The 18651-nt window shown below is 38.9% G+C and overlaps 1 protein-coding gene across 1 annotated transcript; it reads right to left on the bottom strand.

Moving 5' to 3' along the window:
• Positions 1-430: 430 nt before the first annotated feature.
• On the bottom strand, positions 431-18639 carry CZH9orf85 (chromosome Z C9orf85 homolog). The gene is made up of 4 exons (XM_005489636.4): positions 18467-18639; positions 8230-8336; positions 5932-6045; positions 431-5140 (listed from the first exon to the last, which is right to left on the bottom strand). The coding sequence occupies exons 1-4, from the start codon at positions 18566-18568 to the stop codon at positions 4963-4965; spliced, it is 501 nt and encodes a 166-aa protein (XP_005489693.1). The 5' UTR covers positions 18569-18639; the 3' UTR covers positions 431-4962.
• Positions 18640-18651: the final 12 nt, after the last annotated feature.

Raw genomic sequence — 18651 nt, 5'->3', positions numbered from 1 at the left:
GCTTAATCCTTAAGGCAACAATTTCCTAAAATGGAAAGATTATAGCAATACAGCTTCAGTCTTTCTAGGTATTTTTTAGGCAAATTCCTTGTGATCTTTTAAAAGCATAAGATCAGTTTTATAACATAACAATTGCATTATGACTTTTCTCTGAGTAATGCAGGTACAACCTTGCTTCATTCTGGAAGGTTCCATCACTAACTTATTGTTAGAAAGAGTAAGCTGCTACTGAAGAGTTATTTTCTGTGGAGAATGAGATATTAGCCATTTCCAGAGAGACTTTTAAAATCTTTGTCATGTAGGTAATAGTAAATCTGTTGTTGCTTAAAAGAATAGAAGTTGCCTTCTTTATGGGTCTTATTTTTCCTTGGATAGGGAAGCTTTGAGATTATTCTGCATTTCTCTAATACTATAAAAATATTGTAGCACCTTTTAATCTTTTCCCCCCAAGACCCATGGCTTTACTTCACTTCACATTCACCTCATAAGTGTATTTTGTATTGGGTTTGCATGACAAGGTTTGGGTAGTGTGGGTGCTACAGGGCTGCTCTTTCTGAGAAGCTGATCTACCATCTCCCCCTGTGTCTGATGAAGCCCACACAGTCCATCTCCAAAGTGGACCCACAAGGTAGACCAGTTTGTTTTACAGCTGTGGCATCAATTCTGTTCCTTCTACTTACTGGGAATAACCTGGAGTAATACATTGTTGCTGACAGTCAGAGGCTGCACAGCTCTGATGCAGCTAGAAACTTCCACGGTGCAGCGGCTCTGGGAAAAGTATACTAAATAACCCTAAAAGAAACATAATAGTCAGGAGGAAAAAAACATCTAGCTGTTACACATGTAGCTTTAAAACTACATATTACTCAACAAATGTTACAAGTTTCACTGCTGATACATATAGGAAAAATTACCCCATAGATACTTTTCACAGATAGTTTTGACACACTGTGTCATATTTGCTCACATAAAATTAGGGAAACTGCAAGTCAAGTGCAAGAAGAGATATTACTATCTTGAGGCCCAAAAATGCAAGATGTCCTTAAAAGAGAGACTTCAAGTGAGTGCTGTCATTCAGTAACAGGCATAAACCTTTTTCTGTTTTTTGTATAAAGACATGGTATTCTCTGATGCAGTTTAAAAGCAATTATTAAACTATTAAGTGCTGTTTTCAAAGCACTTATAAGAATATGTCTGATCCCTTCAATTTGGGTTTCTGAAGTTATGACAGAGGCAAATGCAAGGAGAGATTCTTCAGATAAAATCTCTCCCTGCAGGAGCCTTTGGCTCTTGTTTTCATGTCCTCAAATTATTATTGATGACTGAATTATGAGTATTACCCCCATTATTACAAATAGATGTTTTCTTATTGGCTTCAGAAAAAAAAGAGATCATTTTAATGTGACTTCATCTTAACTATTTTTAGGGGCTCCAGCAGGAAAGTTTGCTATTTGAAATAAGCCAAATATTTTATTTCTAGTCTGTTACGGATAATTTGTCTGCAAATGTGTTATCAAGCCATAGAAAGATCTCACTTCAACAGTTTCAAGGTTTAGGAATCTACTTTACAAACTCACTCTATGTGATGAGTATGTATACAGAGTTCATGGATTGTTTTTCACCAAGAGTTTTGAATTGTATTAGTTTTCAGATGAAATGTAGGCAAGAAATTAATGTGGCAGTTTGCGTGAGCAGCTCCCTAAACATCTGATAAAGAAAAGCATCTCTCCCTGCCACTTACAAAGCTTTCCTCATTAACTCTGTAAGTCAGGCTGATGCTTCCAATAATCACTTAGTTTTGCATTTTCTACCAGCATACATTTACTTATGAGAACTCCTAAACAAAGAAAACATACATAATTATAGGGCTAGAGGTTTACAAGGTGGCTCACATTTGATGACCTGCAATATTTTCTTCTATTTTCCTTGCTAATGCTGTGATTTACATCTCCACATCCAAGTACATGCCCATTACAGGGAGAAAGCAAGCTGTACTTTTCTTAATTAACTGGTAGTTCTATAAACCTTCAGAGGCTGGTATTATTACAGTATTTTGGAGGAATACAGATTAACGAGTAGCCAAGACAAGAATAGAAGAGCTCAGCCCATGCAAAACTGGAAGTAAAATCATGGGGCAATGTTTTTTGCATTACCTGATCCTGCAAAACATTTGATGATAGGATGTCTCAGAGATGCCTGTGAACTTTGACAAAGAAGATTGTTAAGGAATTATTCTAGAATGTAGCACTCTGTCCACATCAGATTCTCATCATTCTGCAATAAATCCAGGTTGTCTCAAGAAATCCTTATACATAGGAATTTGGTTCCCAGAAATGTGTGCAAGTCAAGCATGATGAATTCTGGCAGCTCCAGCTATGATGAGCATTTCCCCTTGTGGAGTAAGAATCATCTGGCATGCCTACCTCACACATACCGGCAGTCCACAACCTCATGAATTACTTCAGTGTTGAGTCATGGCAAATGACCCTCCTAAGGGCAACCTGGTAACAGGAACTCAGCTGTCAGCGACATCACTGCATCACTAGTGATGCATCAAGTATTCTTCAGATGACTAATTAACATCTATCATTTTCTTCTTCAGTAATGTACTTGGTGAGGCACTGCAAGGTCCAGACAAATCCTGGAACCTCCGACCAATCACACTGTTTAAACTGCATCTCAGTATCCTGCAGGCACTGTGGTATTTTTCATTTCCTCTCATGTTTATAGAAACAAATTCATTATTATTTGTGAAAGAATAGGCGGAAAAGTTTCAAAATCTCAATTAAAAACTAAAAATCATTCCATCTAGATGACTACCCCAAAGATATAAAAAATCTTTGATGACTTTTTATCACCTTTTAAAAAATATTCTCATTTCTATATGATTATACTGAAGATCAGTATTTAAAGGGGCCCACTCCCACATTATTCTCTGTTCAATAAGTTCCTCAAAAAGAGACAAAACCAAACTCCTGATACCCAGAACTCTTATAGCATGAGTTATAATAGTTTAATGCAGTTCCAAATATATCCTAATCTTCAGTAAAATGCAAACTCCTTTTCCCTTGCAAAGCTGCCATTTTATAAGCTGACTCACCACCATGACAACCACCATGTTAAGTGGTGTGCAAAAATTATTTCCAGCAGTATATCCTTCAGCCACAGCTACAACCAAAGACAGAAGGCTTGCCAGAACCAAAACTGTCTGCAGACAGGCTGGACTAACACCAGCCAGCCAACACTGCAGCTGTGCTCACCCACAGCACAGTTTCATCAGCTATAGTACCAGCTCTGAACAGAGCATCAGGAATGTGACATGAAGCCTTCACAGGACTTTCCCATTGTACAAACATTTTTGCACTGTGTTGCAACACATTGTTTATCTCTGTCACTCTGCTCGCTCCTGGTACTGACAGGTTTTGTCACCACTATGAGAAAAGAATTCTTCCCCTTATTTTCTCATTATACAGCTTCTGCCAGTTCCATCACATGCTTTCCTATCATTCCAGGATTTCCTCTCACCTTTAACAAAGAACAAGGCCATTATGAATTTTTCCAACTGGATGAACATTTCCCATATGTATGGCACTTTCAAAAGCCAAATTCACTTTTGGTTCTCCCTTCAGAGACACACTTTCTGAAGCTAAATCCAGATTACTTATTAACTTCCTTCCATGCACCCTCCTACCTGGTCATCTGCAGTGTGTGCATGGGATATTCCTTGTTTACTCTGCCATTGTTGACGTCAATGGGCAGGACAAGAGATGTGACACTAAGTTAGTCAGATGTCATTGCTGTGCTGTTGGGAGGACTTATCTGTCAGTGAAACCTCCAGATAACCTTCAGATCCAACACTTCTGAACACACCTGACAACTCCTTTTCTGCCACTGAACACTTCTTGGTGTTTTCCAGCTTGACAGGACAGACATCAGGCGCTTATCTGCACCCAAAGAATCAAGTTTCAGTATTTCCTTCATTCCAAGGCAGGGATGGGCAACAACCTCAGAGCTGAACTTCCTCACAGAGCATTTGAAAAATGTAGTTTGAGAATCAAATTTTTCCATGCTCACTACAGCAAATCAGGCAAAGCAGCAAAGCAGATGTGGCATAGCATATTGTCATAGGTTAATTTATATATATACTGTTAGTTAAATGTAAAGAGTAGGAAGACAAAAGAAATCAAACCATCCTAAATCCTGTAAAGACAGTTACTGCAACTTCAGTTAAGTTCTGTGTATCGCTTAATCAACACTGGAATAGAAACTGGGAAGGGAGTAACTTTATATGCATCACTCCATTATGCAAGTCTTTTCATATCAGAGAAAACGACATCAGATCCAGATGAATCTCTGAATTCTGAAAATGAAACGAAAGTGTGATGAGAAATTCTAAAGCCTGCAGGTTTCTTCTTTACAAAATATTGGTAGCAAAAAGGTCAGAAATCTGTAATGCACACTTAATACATGGTAAATAAGCTTTAACTGTTCATGAACTGTACTGGTGATGGCATTTATACGCTTGTTTCTTTTTTGTGGGGAAAAAAAATGAACAAAATCTTTGGCCTAGCGTAAGACCCCATTTGGAAACTCATTGACAGCATGCTGCAAGTTCTTCCTTCAGAAAACCACTATAGCTGCTTTAGCTCTTCCTATCTGTGTTTAGTCTAGACTTTCAGGCAGGTTTCTAGGTAGCAATAACACTTCCGACGGTCACATAATACTGAATTTCGAACAATTACACAAAGAGACTTTATTCCATAAAAATAGGAAGTTGTTATATGTATGAAATAAATAATCATGCTTACAGATAGAAAATGGAATATTTTCTGAATATTTTCAAAGAAATTCTGTTCCTAATACATAAAAATGTGTATTAATACAAATCCCCACATGCATCATCATACAAGCACTGGTTTACCACATTTGATGGCATATAAACTCTTGCATAAACACAGCCTTTTAGCTCTCTGTTTTTTCAAAATTCATACTTTTAAATTGTTCTTCAAGCACATCAGAATCTTCATCACTGTCTGCACTACTGAAATTTGTATCAAAATCCAGCTCATCCTTCAATTTAGTGCTCTCTTGGCCATCTTTAGAAGTCTCATTGTCAGTTCTGTCTTGTCCTTTATCAATCCTGTAGAAAGCAAGAGGGATATTATCAGCACCCACTTCTGGAATTTCAACAAGAATGGGATGGAGGATAGAATATCCTCCTGGCATTCCATCCCAATGTAGGACGGAAGATGGCAGGAGATGGGAAGAAGGAGGAGGGGCAATAAAAGTCCCTAAAGTTACTTCACACTAAATAGGAAGGATATAAAATACAGTAAAGTATGCATAAAATAGTATTTAGTACAGAAGAGACTGCAAAGAAAGAAAAGTAAATATTTGAACAGCTTGACCAAGCAAGCAACTGCTGGATTGTTGTCACAAACTACTAAATTAATGTTTCATGTGTCATGCTCAATAGAGAGCACCAGTAAACAACGTCAAAAGCCTGCTAAATGTACCATGGTAACTGTGCTTAATATCAGTCCTTGTTTAGTTCTTCTGTTCACTAGTAACTGAATCATCAAGTGGCAGACAAAATGCAAACAGTAAAGCGGCTTGTGCATATTTTATGATGCTCTACACAAAAAACCCATTTTGAAGTGCTTTGTTAAGAAGAAATACAATTTACCCATTGGTGCTAAAATGTCTTTTCCAAGTAGGACTTTTGCTGTCTCAGCCTCACTAACATCAATAAGCATTTTAGCCCCAGTTGCATCTGAAGAAAGTGAGGAAAATTACTCCTACTGATTCATGTTGGGATAATTGAGAATATGGCATAAATTATGACAGCTTCTTGGCAGTTTCCAAACAAGGCTTATTACAAGGGGAATTATCAGAACAGGACTGAAACTATGTACTCTATGAGCTACTTACGGAATCACTATTTCTTCTTGTTTCCCACACTTAGCACAAATTTCTAGTTTACCAGCACATGGTCGACAAATAATATGATAAGGATCTTTTACAGTCTTCTGGAGGCATTTCACACTGTGAAGAGAAAGAAAATATGATTCAAAAAATATTGTGGACATTTACTAAACATTCTGTGTTCAAATACAATATACAAAAGAGGAACAAACACTCACAAAAGAGGAACAACACATCTTCGGCTGATTTCAAATTAAACACTCAATGTTTTATCAAGTAGCATAATCAAAATCATTGCCATTCACCTCTCTCCCTTACTTTCCTCAGGAAGAATTAATAAAACCAGTATTGAGAAAGAAACATTAAATAAAGAATTTTATATTTAAGTTGACAGAATAAACATTTCCCTTCATTTCAGTAGGCAGTTTTTACTTTAAAATTGCACAACTTCCAGTTTAAGGACAAAAGCAGCATATGGCATAAAAAAGTACATGGACTTTACAAATAAAAAGCTTTCAGCTGAAACACTGAAATGACTTCCTCTTGAACTTCTCAGAATATAAACTGAGTGAGTGCTAGACTTTGTTTTCTATGAACATAAGTCTGCATGGAATAGTATTCTCAACAAATCCAACCTGATAAGGTAGAGGGCTTGGGCTATTCTTTTTCAAAATGTGATAATATTCTGTGGATTTTGTAATTTCCAAAATTCTATGGCTTAACATTCAGCTGGCATTTCTAAAGACTTGTATATCTGGAGAACATAACTGGAACAATATACCCCATGTAATGCTGATCTCTTGACAGTAATTTTTAATGCCTCAAAAGCTCTTCCCAGACATGTCTTACTAAACAGAGGCAATACCAATGCAAGGCAGATCTATATATTTTTTTGAAAATAGTTTGACTTCTAATAATTAAACACTCAGAAGTAAAGTAGGGAATACTCGTGGTTATACTAAGACTCATAATTTTAAAGATGTTACAAAACTAAAAATAATTGAGGTATTAATTGAGGTATAGGGAAGTCCTCCATCCCCATCTTTTGCAATATAAAGATTATTTTTTTTGAATTGTCACATTTTTAATGTCTATTATGCTTTCACTTCACCCAAAAGCTTCATATGTTAAAAATTTTCCTAGTCTTGTCCTTTCAGAACAATGGCTCACCCAGTCATTGTACTGCTGGCATAGAAATCATGACCTGTAAAGTCAGAATGCTCTGAGAAACAACTTCTTCGTTCAAAAATATGAGAGAGAACATCACATATTCTTTTATAAGCTGCTGTTCTAAAATGTCACTTCAGAACATTTAGAACAGTTCTTCAAAACAGTTGTTTAAACAATTCTTTAAACAGTTGTTTAGAACAATTAAGAAGCTGTCCAATGCTTCCCTAATTTACATGGGGTTTTTGCCTCCTCTCTTCCCTTTGGGAAAAAAAACCAAAACAGGATGCACAAATAACATAGTTATTTGGGAAAAAAGTGGAAAACCCAACTTCATCTGTGGTGCACAGAACATAGAATTCTTATTTTTTATTCAGCAAGCCTTCTACCTAATCATTTATTCTTTACATGAAAGGGTGAAACTGGTTAGTAATACCAAAATACAAGCTACTGTGACAAACCTGGCTGTACTGTGCGCACAGCCCAGCTGTGCTTTCTCTGAGTTCTGTGTTTCACTGCTGAAACACTGGCTGTGTCTGCTACCGCAGGAGGTAAGGACCTCTGCAACAGAGCAAATAAGAAGGAAGCAGAGAGCATCTCCTTCAGAAAACTAAAATAATTATGTGTTTGTGATAGGTTAAAGTATTTATCATCTTTGCCATAGAGTTACACAAAAACAAGCAATACAGAACTCTATGCAAACAATGCCAACATTTGCTACTTAGGATTATAGTTTCTTACAGAAAAGGAGAAAACATGCTAAGAGGTAATGAAATGCATGAATTGCAAACATTAGCAAAGTAGAGAAGTCAAGAGATGTGCAGATCCCTCTAATACAGATGTGAAACAAGACCTTAGAAAATTGTGTTACAACATGGTCAGTAAGACTTTTTGTTCAGGAAGACAGTGACAGTCTTGGAAACCTACAGGTCCACAGTTCAACCAGTTTTAACAGCAAAGAGGGAAGCAGCTGCTCTTCCTCTGTGTCTCCTTTTCAGAAGATTGCAACAAAAGACTTAAGAATTAGAAAATTAACATTGCATAATACCAGTTTCTTCTGAGTTTCCAAAGGCAGAATATTTTCCAAAAGCTCACAAACTACATGACCAACAATTAACAAAAAATATATTTACTCACCATTTTTTAGGTTTTGTCAGTAGCTTGTACTTTCTGAATTTTACTCGCCACTCCAAGATACCTTTGCAATGCTGACACACTCCATCATGAAGCTTAGCATTTATTTTCTGAATAAGTAAAAAAAAATACATTGATGACTTCCTGCTGTAAAGAGTAAAATCTTGCTTAGCAAGTATTTTACCCATCTTATAATTGATACAGTACTATAAACATGTTTGCTTGGTACTAACATTAAGGTTTTCCTATACATTTGTCTACAGATTTTCTTCAATGGAAAGGATACCTTGAAATTAAAGAATAGATGATGATGATGATTATTATTTTAATTATCTTAATACTCATACTTATTTCTGTTATTGTAGTGCTGAGAATTGATTACTGTAGGTATTTAATTATTTTCACCTCTAGAAATTTTACAAAATGGATAAAAGAACAAATAAGCCCTGAAATACACAGCTTTTGTCCAAAGAAGACAACTTACAAGATGTAGCATTTAACTTATTGCTCAAGCTATCACTGTACTACATAGTTTAAGTAGTCTCAGGATTTTTCCTCAGATAACAACAAACTGGAATCCACACACTACTTGCAGTCAAATTATTCAATCTCTCTCTAATCCTAACCTTCCTTTATGAAAAATATTTTTGCTCTCTGCATCTAAGATAATTTTTTTAAATGGTAACTTAAACCATGGTATATTTTCAAGACAATGAAAAATTTACCTTAATATCTCCTACAACATTTTGTGTTTAGCTTTCTCAGAAATATAAAATGTCAACTGGCTAGTAGTATTTCCACAAGAGAAGTTATTTTGAGATGGGAAAAGGTACCAAATCACACTTTTACTTTAAATAACAAGCTATGTCATTGTAAACTCAATCCAATTTTATTTCTTCTCTATTTAAGAATGCCAGCACTAATGTTGTCTATCATATGGGTGTTCAAGTTAATTGAGAAATTTAAAACTAGAAATTTCAGGGTTAAAAACCTCATATAATAAAAAAATGTATTTTTTAAGATGGTTTAAAAATGGCTACCACATCAACATTGCATTATTAAAACTGTTTAAACCACATCTACTTCTTAGCATACCTAAGAGGAGCGATTCTACATTAATCTGGACTTCAATTGATGTTATTCTTTCACAAATAAACTGAAAAAAAATTATTCTATGAATACAGCATCTTCTGAAGTAATTTCCTGCTTTTATGACTCACAAGAGTTTCTTACTACTCCACAAAGCTCTACTTCAATACATAAGACCAAAAGAACAAGGCAAGCTTTAAAAACTCAGTATCCTATTCTATTAAAAAAAATTTATATGGCAGAGGAGATGCTACTTTTAAGTGAAACTATACTCTGCGACTTATGTTCCATTGTCTCCTTTTTTATGAAACTTGCTCATTCAAAATGAGTTTTCCTGTGGTGTGGTTAACTGAATGTGTGGTTTCTGGCTGCTTCAGTTAAAACAAAATTATTTTCTAAATGATCAAATACAGACTTGGCATATTAAGAAGCCAACCAAACAAGGTTTTGCACACTGCTTGAATTTTGAATACAGAAAGTTGTGGTTCTGCTGCATTATGGATATATTTTCCAAAAAATACCAACAAACACTTAATGTACAGAATTTCTGAGAGAAGAAAATCATCATTAAGTTCCCATTAAGTAGATAACTGTTAAAGGTGATTTAATATCTCACAATTCAGTATCTTGCAATTCAAACTACTGTGAGCAGTGCCTGTGTTCAGTCTTTCAAAATTCATGCAGTTCAAAGACAAGCCTTGTTTTCAGCACTTGACCTGCATGAAGCAAGGCTCCAGGCACTATAGCCCACAAGGTGCAAACTAGAATGAACTTCCCAGCGCTCCCCCTCACTCCCCGGACTTGCATTGACTGCAGGAGGCCAGTAAGATACACTGTAATTTGCTTTTCCAGGTAGGGATACATTTATTGTTACCAGCTGGTTTTAGTTTTGCTAAAGGCAGAATCCAATGAAAGTCAAAAGACTGCAGAAGCTTAAGCTGAAGGGAGATGGCTGCTCTTCCAAAGAAGCAGTTAGCTTCCTGGATGAAAATTATGTATATTCCCTTAACACATCCTGACATCACAGCTGGGGCTGGGGTTGGGAGCTGTGCCATGGAGTGATCCAGGGGCAGGCTCAGCAAAGCCTAAAGCTCCTGGAATGCAAGACCCTGTGTTCAGGACTGCACACCCTGAAGAATGATCAGAAACTACTTCAGAAATCTCTCATCTGAAGCAAATCCAAAGTTCATCAAACAGGCAGCCTATTAAAAATTCTGCTTAATATTTGCTATGGAACAAGGAAATATACACAGTCATTGCTCATGGAACTTTATAAAGCTCTTCCCCACCCCAACACTCTCATCACCTGGCTCCAGAATACACAACAATCACACAGGGATGAGTTTCTTTTTTCTTCTTTTTCCAATCAAACTGAAACACAGACCATCCCAAAAGCTGAAGATGCCAAAGATGAAGGGACGCTACAGCAGGGCACAGGCAATCCAAGAGGTTCCTCACGTACACTGATGACAACTGCCTTTTCCAAGTGAGAGAGGAGTCAACAAGCAGAGGCGCTGTGCAGGACCCTGTTCTCACCAACGAGGAGGAGCTGGTGAATGTGAAGCTCGAGGGCAGCCTGGGCTGCAGTGACCATGAAGCAGTGGATTTTAAGGACCTTGGGGCAGTGAGGAGCTTGGGAAGAAAGCCACAAGAGAACAGACTTTGGCATCTTCAAGGATCTCCTTAGTAGAATGCCATGGGATAGAACTGTGGAGGGAAGAGTGGCTCAAAAGAGCTAGATGATACTGAACAGTTGTCTCCTTCAGGTTCAATTGCAATGCATCCCTACAAAGAGGAAATCAAGACAGAAAACTGAGATGCCTGCATGGGTGGACAAAGAGCTCCTAGAGAAACTTAAACAGCTAGCTCACAGAGGGTGCAAGCAGGGGAAAGTAGGCTGGGAGGAATACACAGAAATCGAGCCAAGGAACCAAGGAGATGGTTAGGAAAGCTAAAGTACAGGCAGAAATAAATCTAGTAAAGGATGTCAAGGGTAAGAAAAAAAAGGTTCTTTAGGTATGTCAATGATCAAAGATAGACTTGGGAAAATGTGGGTCCTCTCAGGAGGGATACAGGAGGCAGAAAACCTGCTTTCCCCGTACATGTAGAAGGCATTTGCACAGTGGAACTGAGTGTACCCTCAGCAAGTTTGCCAATGACACCAACCTGTATGATGTGATCAACACACTGAAGAGAAGGGATGCCATGCAGAGAGAGGTGAACCTGTACAAATCTCATGATGTTCAACAAGGCCAAGTGAAGTGCAAGGTCCTGCACATGGACTGTGGCAATCCCAAGCACAAATACAAGGTGGGTGGAGAATGGACAGGAGTACTCTGAGGAAAAGTGTCGGAGAGAAAATGAGGCCTTTGCTGGGGTCAAGCCATTTGTTGGTGAGGGGAGACTCAGACACTCAATATGAGTGATAAGCAAATTCCGTTTTATTGAAGAGAGCATCAGACACTTTCACAGCGAGTAATAAGCTTATGAATATTCTGTAAGCTAAGCAATCTATTGGTTAAACTATACCATAAACTCTTCCTCATTCCTTAGGGAATGAGGAAAAAAAATGAAAAAGAGAAAACTCTCTTTTCTCATGTCTCTTCCACTGTTTGTTATCCTACCACAGCTAGGGCCAAGGACATGCTATCAACACAGGTGCAGGACTTGGAATTAGCCACGGTTTTGTACTTTTCCAGTCTCTAGCAGCTAAATTCCCAACATAATATGAAAGGTTCTCAAAACCTTCATATCTATTCCCAGACTGGCTGTCTGTTCCTAGTAGCAGCCAAGGACAGAACGGTCTGAGAATCTTGTTGTTTATATAAAAGGTGGCTGAGAACCTAATTATTTACAGGATCAAGCCTGGGAAAGGCTGCTTTACAGCAGGCCCCTATATTTCCCTCAGCTGAATACCTTCATGGCCTCTTTCTTCAAGCCATGCTTAAACCAGGCTCTCCACAGAAAAGGACTTTGTGGGTGTTGGTGGATGAGAAACTCAACATGGGTTAGCAGCTTGCAGCCCATAAATCTGGCCAGCAGTGCAAGAGAGAGGATTCTGCACCTTCACACTGCTCTTGTGAGACACCACATAAGCATTCAGATCTGGATGATGAGATAACATAAGAAAGACATGGGCTTATCAGAGCAAGTCCAAAGAAGGGCCACTAAGTAGACCACCCTTGCTAGCAGAAGGACTAGAGGGGGTTTGCAACTAGATGATCTTTAAGGTCCCTTTCAATCCCATCCATTATATGATTCTGTCACCACATTTATGTGCATCAAAAATCACTTTAAGTATCCTGATCCAGGCATAAAGATGCCTGGAAGCTTCAGCGCGGTAATAGCACAAATCTTACGCAGCTATTCCAATTGCATCTGCTCAGAAGGTCACAAACTGGAAGAAAGACAACAGCTTTAAGTTCTGACTTCCTCCTTCTGAGGGGCACACATAGAGCATCTTCCCCTTGTTCAGCAATTTGTATTTTTTACTCAATTTTCATGCCTCAAGTATGAGGCGTTGTAATTAACCATTGGCTCAGCATATCTGAATACAAGAGCCACTAAGACTTTACAACCCTACCAGGCAATTGGTTTAGAAAGTCAATAGAGAATGATGGATTGATGTAAAGAAAGCAGTTAGAGAATTTAACTTGTGTTTGTCTTTCAGATTTATTTTGCTCAGAAAAAAAGGCATGGTATTTATGTGCTACCATTACTAAATATTTTGTTAATTTACTGTGGTTTTTTACACTTCATTCAGCATCTCCTCTGACCAAAACAACCCATAACACACCACTTTCAAAAGCAATGCAGACTTGAAGAAGTAAAGAAAGATGTCCCTAATTAAAAATTTGAATAGTCTGTTTTTTCAGATTTTTGAAAATGCTAAAAAAGCATGTGAGAGAAGTTCTCATAACAAACCTGAAGACAAATTTTCTTGTTTCTCAGTTCCTGGTCAGAATGGGGAAGTCAAATAAACTCCTCTGGTGCTTACTTTTCCTATTAATATTTACTTTTTAATATATTTTGTATATTGTTTCAACTTTCACAAACTCATATGTTTTTCCTTTTGCCCATTTAATGGCTTGCTTTTCCTTGAGGGTATTAAAAAACCCAACAGCCCACACAAAACCCTGAAAAAAGCTAGTCAACTTCATTATTCTTTTCCAACTTTTCTACCCAGCTTTTATGCAGGTAGCCAGGGCCTCACACACAAATAGGAGGTAGCACTTGAAATTAATTTCTTGGTGTAAAATTCATTTATTGGTGTGAAAACTACTCCAACATGTTAGATTATGTTTATGGTGCAGCAGTTTCTCTGGGGTTTTCTTTATGCTCATTTCCTTGTTTTAGTCAATAGCTCTCTCTTTTCTTTAGCATACTTTGCTCCAAGGAAAAGTGCAACTCATCCAGCACTTGTGGTACATCTGTACATTCTCCAGGGAAATTACAGTTATGCAATAGAGACATACCTGAGCAGCCTTAAGGTACGATGCCACAAAATGCTCCATGTGCACACTATAAGCACATTCAGCTGTACATTAACGAATCAACATCCTCTGATCCCATAACCTAACATTAAATCACCTAACAACCTGCCAAAAGCAGTTCAGAATGTATTAAAGTAAACGAATGCACCTACACCTACTAACTTGGCACACAAAATAATCCCTAGCTAAAACTAGCATTAAAGCGCTCACAGGTAGAATGTAATGACAGGGCTTCAAAGAAGCTTCACCATCTGTTTGTAAGCTTCTAATTATGTGCGAACCTATGGGTATTTTGATTTCCTCTACTGAAAGCAGATTCCTTCTACTGAGCACATATCAGTGGTCCACTCTGCTGTAACTGAGTGAAATGTTAATGCCACCCATAAACTTCCTTGTCAGAAACACAGGTGGCACTGCTTCAATCAGTAAGGCTGAATGCAGCACAAGGGTGAATGCAGGATTTCTGAACAAATGAACTTATCCAAAAAAACCCAAAAAAACCCAAAACTCCACAGGACCTCCAGCGCATGACTACTGAGCAGTTAAAGTAGGTCACTGCAGACTGACAAATGTGAAACTGAGCCACCAGATGCCAGATTTCATGGTTCCAGTACACATTACACAGGCTAAAATTGTCCCCCACAGAGCTTCAGTTGATCCCATATTGTATCAGCATTACTTGAAAATCCTTTTTCTACAAATGTTTTCTCATCAAGTATTTCAAAACTTAAGGAACATAGGCATATAGCATTTAAGAGAGCACTGGAAGGACTCTCATCATCTCCCCCAGAAAGAATGGAAAATACACAAAGACACATACATACACACCAGACACACCTCCAGCACCTACCCACACATTCTGTCTCTCACTCTCTGCCCCACCTCCAGAGTTGGGTTAGAGTCCAGAACAGATATTATATTTGCTCCTATTCTCCCCACATGAAAGGCTACAACCCAAGACGGAATGCACTTCTGAATCCAGAGTAAAAGGAGTGGCTAAACAGTAGACTTCAGCCTACCAAGCTACTCTACGCTGCAGCAAGAACGTTATCTAAAAAACTGCAATATGGTTATCTAACAATTCCAGTCGGCCACTGGTTTATCTCTAATTCCCTTCTGTGTTTCAAAATATGATTACTGACTCAGCATTTAAGCTCTACACTCAGCTGTTGTCTACCTAGTGCTTTCCCACAGTCTAAACAACAAGTGATTTATCCATGCACCTGGCTGAAAAAGTAACTGACATTAATACTGTGGTAAAGCTGAGGTTCAAAGGTAATAAACCCTGAAATTTAGGGAAATATGAATTATCATCTTAATTAAAAGAATGAAATGGAGAAACAAAACAGTCCTTTGAGTGTAAATAGGAATCACTTTGTGGTTTACCATCTTACTACAATGGAATTCTAAATGTTCTCATTAAATGATATTTGTTTTCATTTCTAGAACTACTGCAGTTTTCATGATGTTTTTGTAATATACTTTACATAAAATGTATATTCATATAACATAATGTATATTCCTCAGCTTGGTGCTGCAAAGAGCTATTCTGGAATATACCATGTAATGCAAACACCAATAAACAAATTCCAAGATTCAGTAACTAACAAGATGGTGTCTTACCCTGTCCTGGCTATTCCTTCTTCAGGTCATCCTAAGATGCACACTTTTCCAGCACTGTTGTAGCTGTTTCCCAAATACAGCAGAGAGGCAGTGTACTTTGTTGCAAGGATGTTTCACCTCAACAAGCCTCAAGAGCAATTCTGTAGTAATGCTGTAGGTAAAGACTGATCATTAGAGGAAAGACAGGTGGATCTTCTAGCATGTTCTCAAGTAATCAGGTCTGTGGCCTCTAAGATTAGAAAATGGATGACATAGTCAGTGTCGGACAAAAAGCACGAAACATCTCAAAAAACCAAAACAAAACAACTGGATAATGACTGCCAGCAGAGAAAAGTCAAAATCCTATTAGATCAATTTCCTCTGCAGATACTGCTTCACTGAAAGAAATAGCAATAACACCATAATTAACTACCTCAACTCCACCCACTGTACAACCTGAAGCTATTCTAGTAAATATTCAACATTGCTAATGCAGTGTACAATTGCAGCAGGATCCAAATTTTAAGCTGATAAGCATTTTGCAGCCTTTCAAGATAGCATTGCATTGGACAGAAGACAGAAGAAGCCTGTACAATAGAAGACAGGCTAAACACAAACCCCCCCCCCCCATTATGTTTAACAGTGATTTTCAGGAGATCCATTTTCTTTGAGAAGCTTTAAGCATTCTTTTGATCTACTGAATAGAAAGAAGTATGCTCCACTCCTTTATCAGTCCCTATGACAGACTTTCTATGATTTCTTCATTTTTCCTCATCACACCTTGAATATCCATGACATATCTGATCATCCATGACTGCAAAAGACAGAGATACAAAACTGTGATCATTCAGCATAGTCCATATCCAAACTATGACATTAATCACCCCTTAATCTTTGCTAGTCTAACTTCTTTAAAACAGCAAAATGGGGCTAGCATCATTATACTGACCCCTGTGTATCCCTGTCCTGGTTCTGGCCAAGCCAGGGTTAATTTTTCTAGGACACTAAGGTTATTCCATACCACCTCACATTATTTTGCAGGAGTGGGGGCACATAGCATGGTGTGGTCTGGTACTGCCAGGAGTCCCACATAGTGAACGCCTGTGTGTGAATCATCTCTTCTACACTATTGCTGTGACTGTCTTCTTATTTCATTTGCTGTTTCCAGTAAACTGTCCTTATCTGAACCTGTGATCCTTGCCTTTTGTGCCTCCAATTCTCTTCTCCAGGGCTATGCAGGGAGATAGGTAGGGGGAGGGATGAGTGAGTGGTGCATGGTTTAGAGTGCTTCAGTTACAACACTAAACTGGGGAATATAATCCCTAAAACACGGCAGTACCTTAGGACTTGAATTTGTACATGACAGCATGCCCTAAGAAAAAGAAACGTATCCTTTCCCCTTACCAAACATTACCTAACCCCAGAATACGAGGCACATTCTTCAGGATGCTACTTCCACACACTCAGCCCTCTCCATGAACCAGCAGGAACAGAGAGAAAATTAACAATTTGCTTTAAATGGAAAGAAAAAAAAAAGACAAGTAGATGTCCACAGCTAACCTTGGCCACATTAGAAAAAAAAATATTTTCTTGAGTGCATGACATGGTGTAGCCAGTTCTATAGGATATCAATTATTTTCAAAGGAAAGAAAAACAGAAAAACAGTCATGTGTGTATTAAAGTAATTACATCAGTTACAAAACAGATACCAGAATTCAGTTTCTCTTTGAAAACTTTTTTGATAGACCAGCTCTCTACAACATTTCTCTGTGTGTGTGTGTTTGTACCAGACAGAAAATACTCTCCTATCAGAGGTCATGCACTGACTCATACGATAAATAATACTGTCACTGCTTAGAATCACAGGAAAGCAGCCTGCAAGTTCAACTTGCAGAACCGGTCCTAAAAAAAAACATCTCAAAAACCAACCAAAACAAACTCACAAAAAACCCAAACCTCCCTCTTTAGCATCAGGGCTTTAACTTACTGCTTTGTTTCCCTCCTCCTAGCTCTTTTTAACAACCCAGGCAGGTTCAGTTAAAGGGATATTGATATGACAGCAATAGCACCAGATAAACTCTCCTAGATTGTTCATCCTCCGTGTTTTTCAGCCCCTTCCACATATTATGTTACCAAAACTAAAAGCACAGAGTGTATTTCAAGAATCTATTGTACACCGTTTGCCCTTCCCTGCTTAGTACCAAAAAAGACAAAACAGTCTTCTGGAACAACAGAGTGAAGATGATAACTTTTGTAGCAAAAGTGCTGACAAGACAAGCTGAACACCCCTTTCTATTTAACTAATCAAAAGAGCTCCCTTTTTAAAAAAAGAAATTAAAGCACATATGAAAGTTATCTCAAACGTAAGCCAACTGAAGCTGGGTATTTATGTGGGATGGGGGAAAGTTGTCCAAACGTAGCTCTCAAAATATTAAGATTTCTGAGTTATGACCACATAGTCACACACTTTGAGAAAACCAAAAAAAAAAAAAAAAAGTCATATGGATAACGCCTTTCAAGAAGTCATATGGATAACACGCCATTGAACATTTAATTGCTGCACTCACTGCACAAATGTATGCGCTTTATTTCAGTCTTCCTCTTAAAATTCTTTGGCTTAACGAGGTCCTTTCATGTCATAAGTATGATTCAACTCTCACACTACCCATTTGCCTACAGTGACAACTGTCTGAAATGTCTTGTTACGATTCTCTCTTAGCAGCACTGCGCCTGGTGCGGGCGGAGCCGGGCCAAAGGTATCTCCATCCCTGAAACGGTCCCTCGGCATCCAGCGCCTCGTGACTTCCTCTGCGATCCCGAAGCCCATCAGGACCTGGCACCAGACCTCACAGGGACAGGGCATGGCTTCAGAAGCCGTGCGGGGACCTGCCCACGCTTTCGGCAAGACGCCCTTCCCAGCGCTCCGGCCCCAAGAGCTGCATCGCCTGCAGAGGGGCGGCTTCTGAGGCCGGGACGGGCCCGTGTGTCCCGGCCTGGCCCTGGCCCCGGCCTGGCCCCGTCCCCGCCTGCCTTGCCCCGGGCCCGCCCCCGCCTACCTTGCACCGGGCGCTGGTGTCGTACTTGTCGTTCTTGAAGGCGCATGCGTTCTGGTGGCGCTGGGGCCGCGTGCGGGACACGTTCCCCCGCTCCGAGCTCATCGCGGGCCGGCGCCGCGTGCCCCGGAACCGCTCCCCGGCCCGCCCGCGCTGGGCGGTGCCGCCCCGGCTGCGCCCCCATTGGC

This window comes from Zonotrichia albicollis, chromosome Z, assembly GCF_047830755.1.
Source record: "Zonotrichia albicollis isolate bZonAlb1 chromosome Z, bZonAlb1.hap1, whole genome shotgun sequence".
Classification (NCBI taxonomy): domain Eukaryota; kingdom Metazoa; phylum Chordata; class Aves; order Passeriformes; family Passerellidae; genus Zonotrichia; species Zonotrichia albicollis.
The sequence above is the reverse complement of the archived record's forward strand: the minus strand, read 5'-3'. Positions and strand labels throughout refer to the sequence as shown.

What these genes read in the sequence shown, in the direction of transcription:
- CZH9orf85 (XM_005489636.4), bottom strand. Translation starts at nt 18,568, where the DNA reads ATGAGCTCGGAGCGGGGGAACGTGTCCCGCACGCGGCCCCAGCGCCAC. An exon ending in ACACCAGCGCCCGGTGCAAG is followed by an intron (nt 8,337 to 18,466) that starts GTAGGCGGGGGC and finishes TTACTTATTCAG; the next exon opens with AAAATAAATGCTAAGCTTCA. An exon ending in CAAGAAGAAATAGTGATTCC is followed by an intron (nt 5,141 to 5,931) that starts GTAAGTAGCTCA and finishes TGCTTTCTACAG; the next exon opens with GATTGATAAAGGACAAGACA.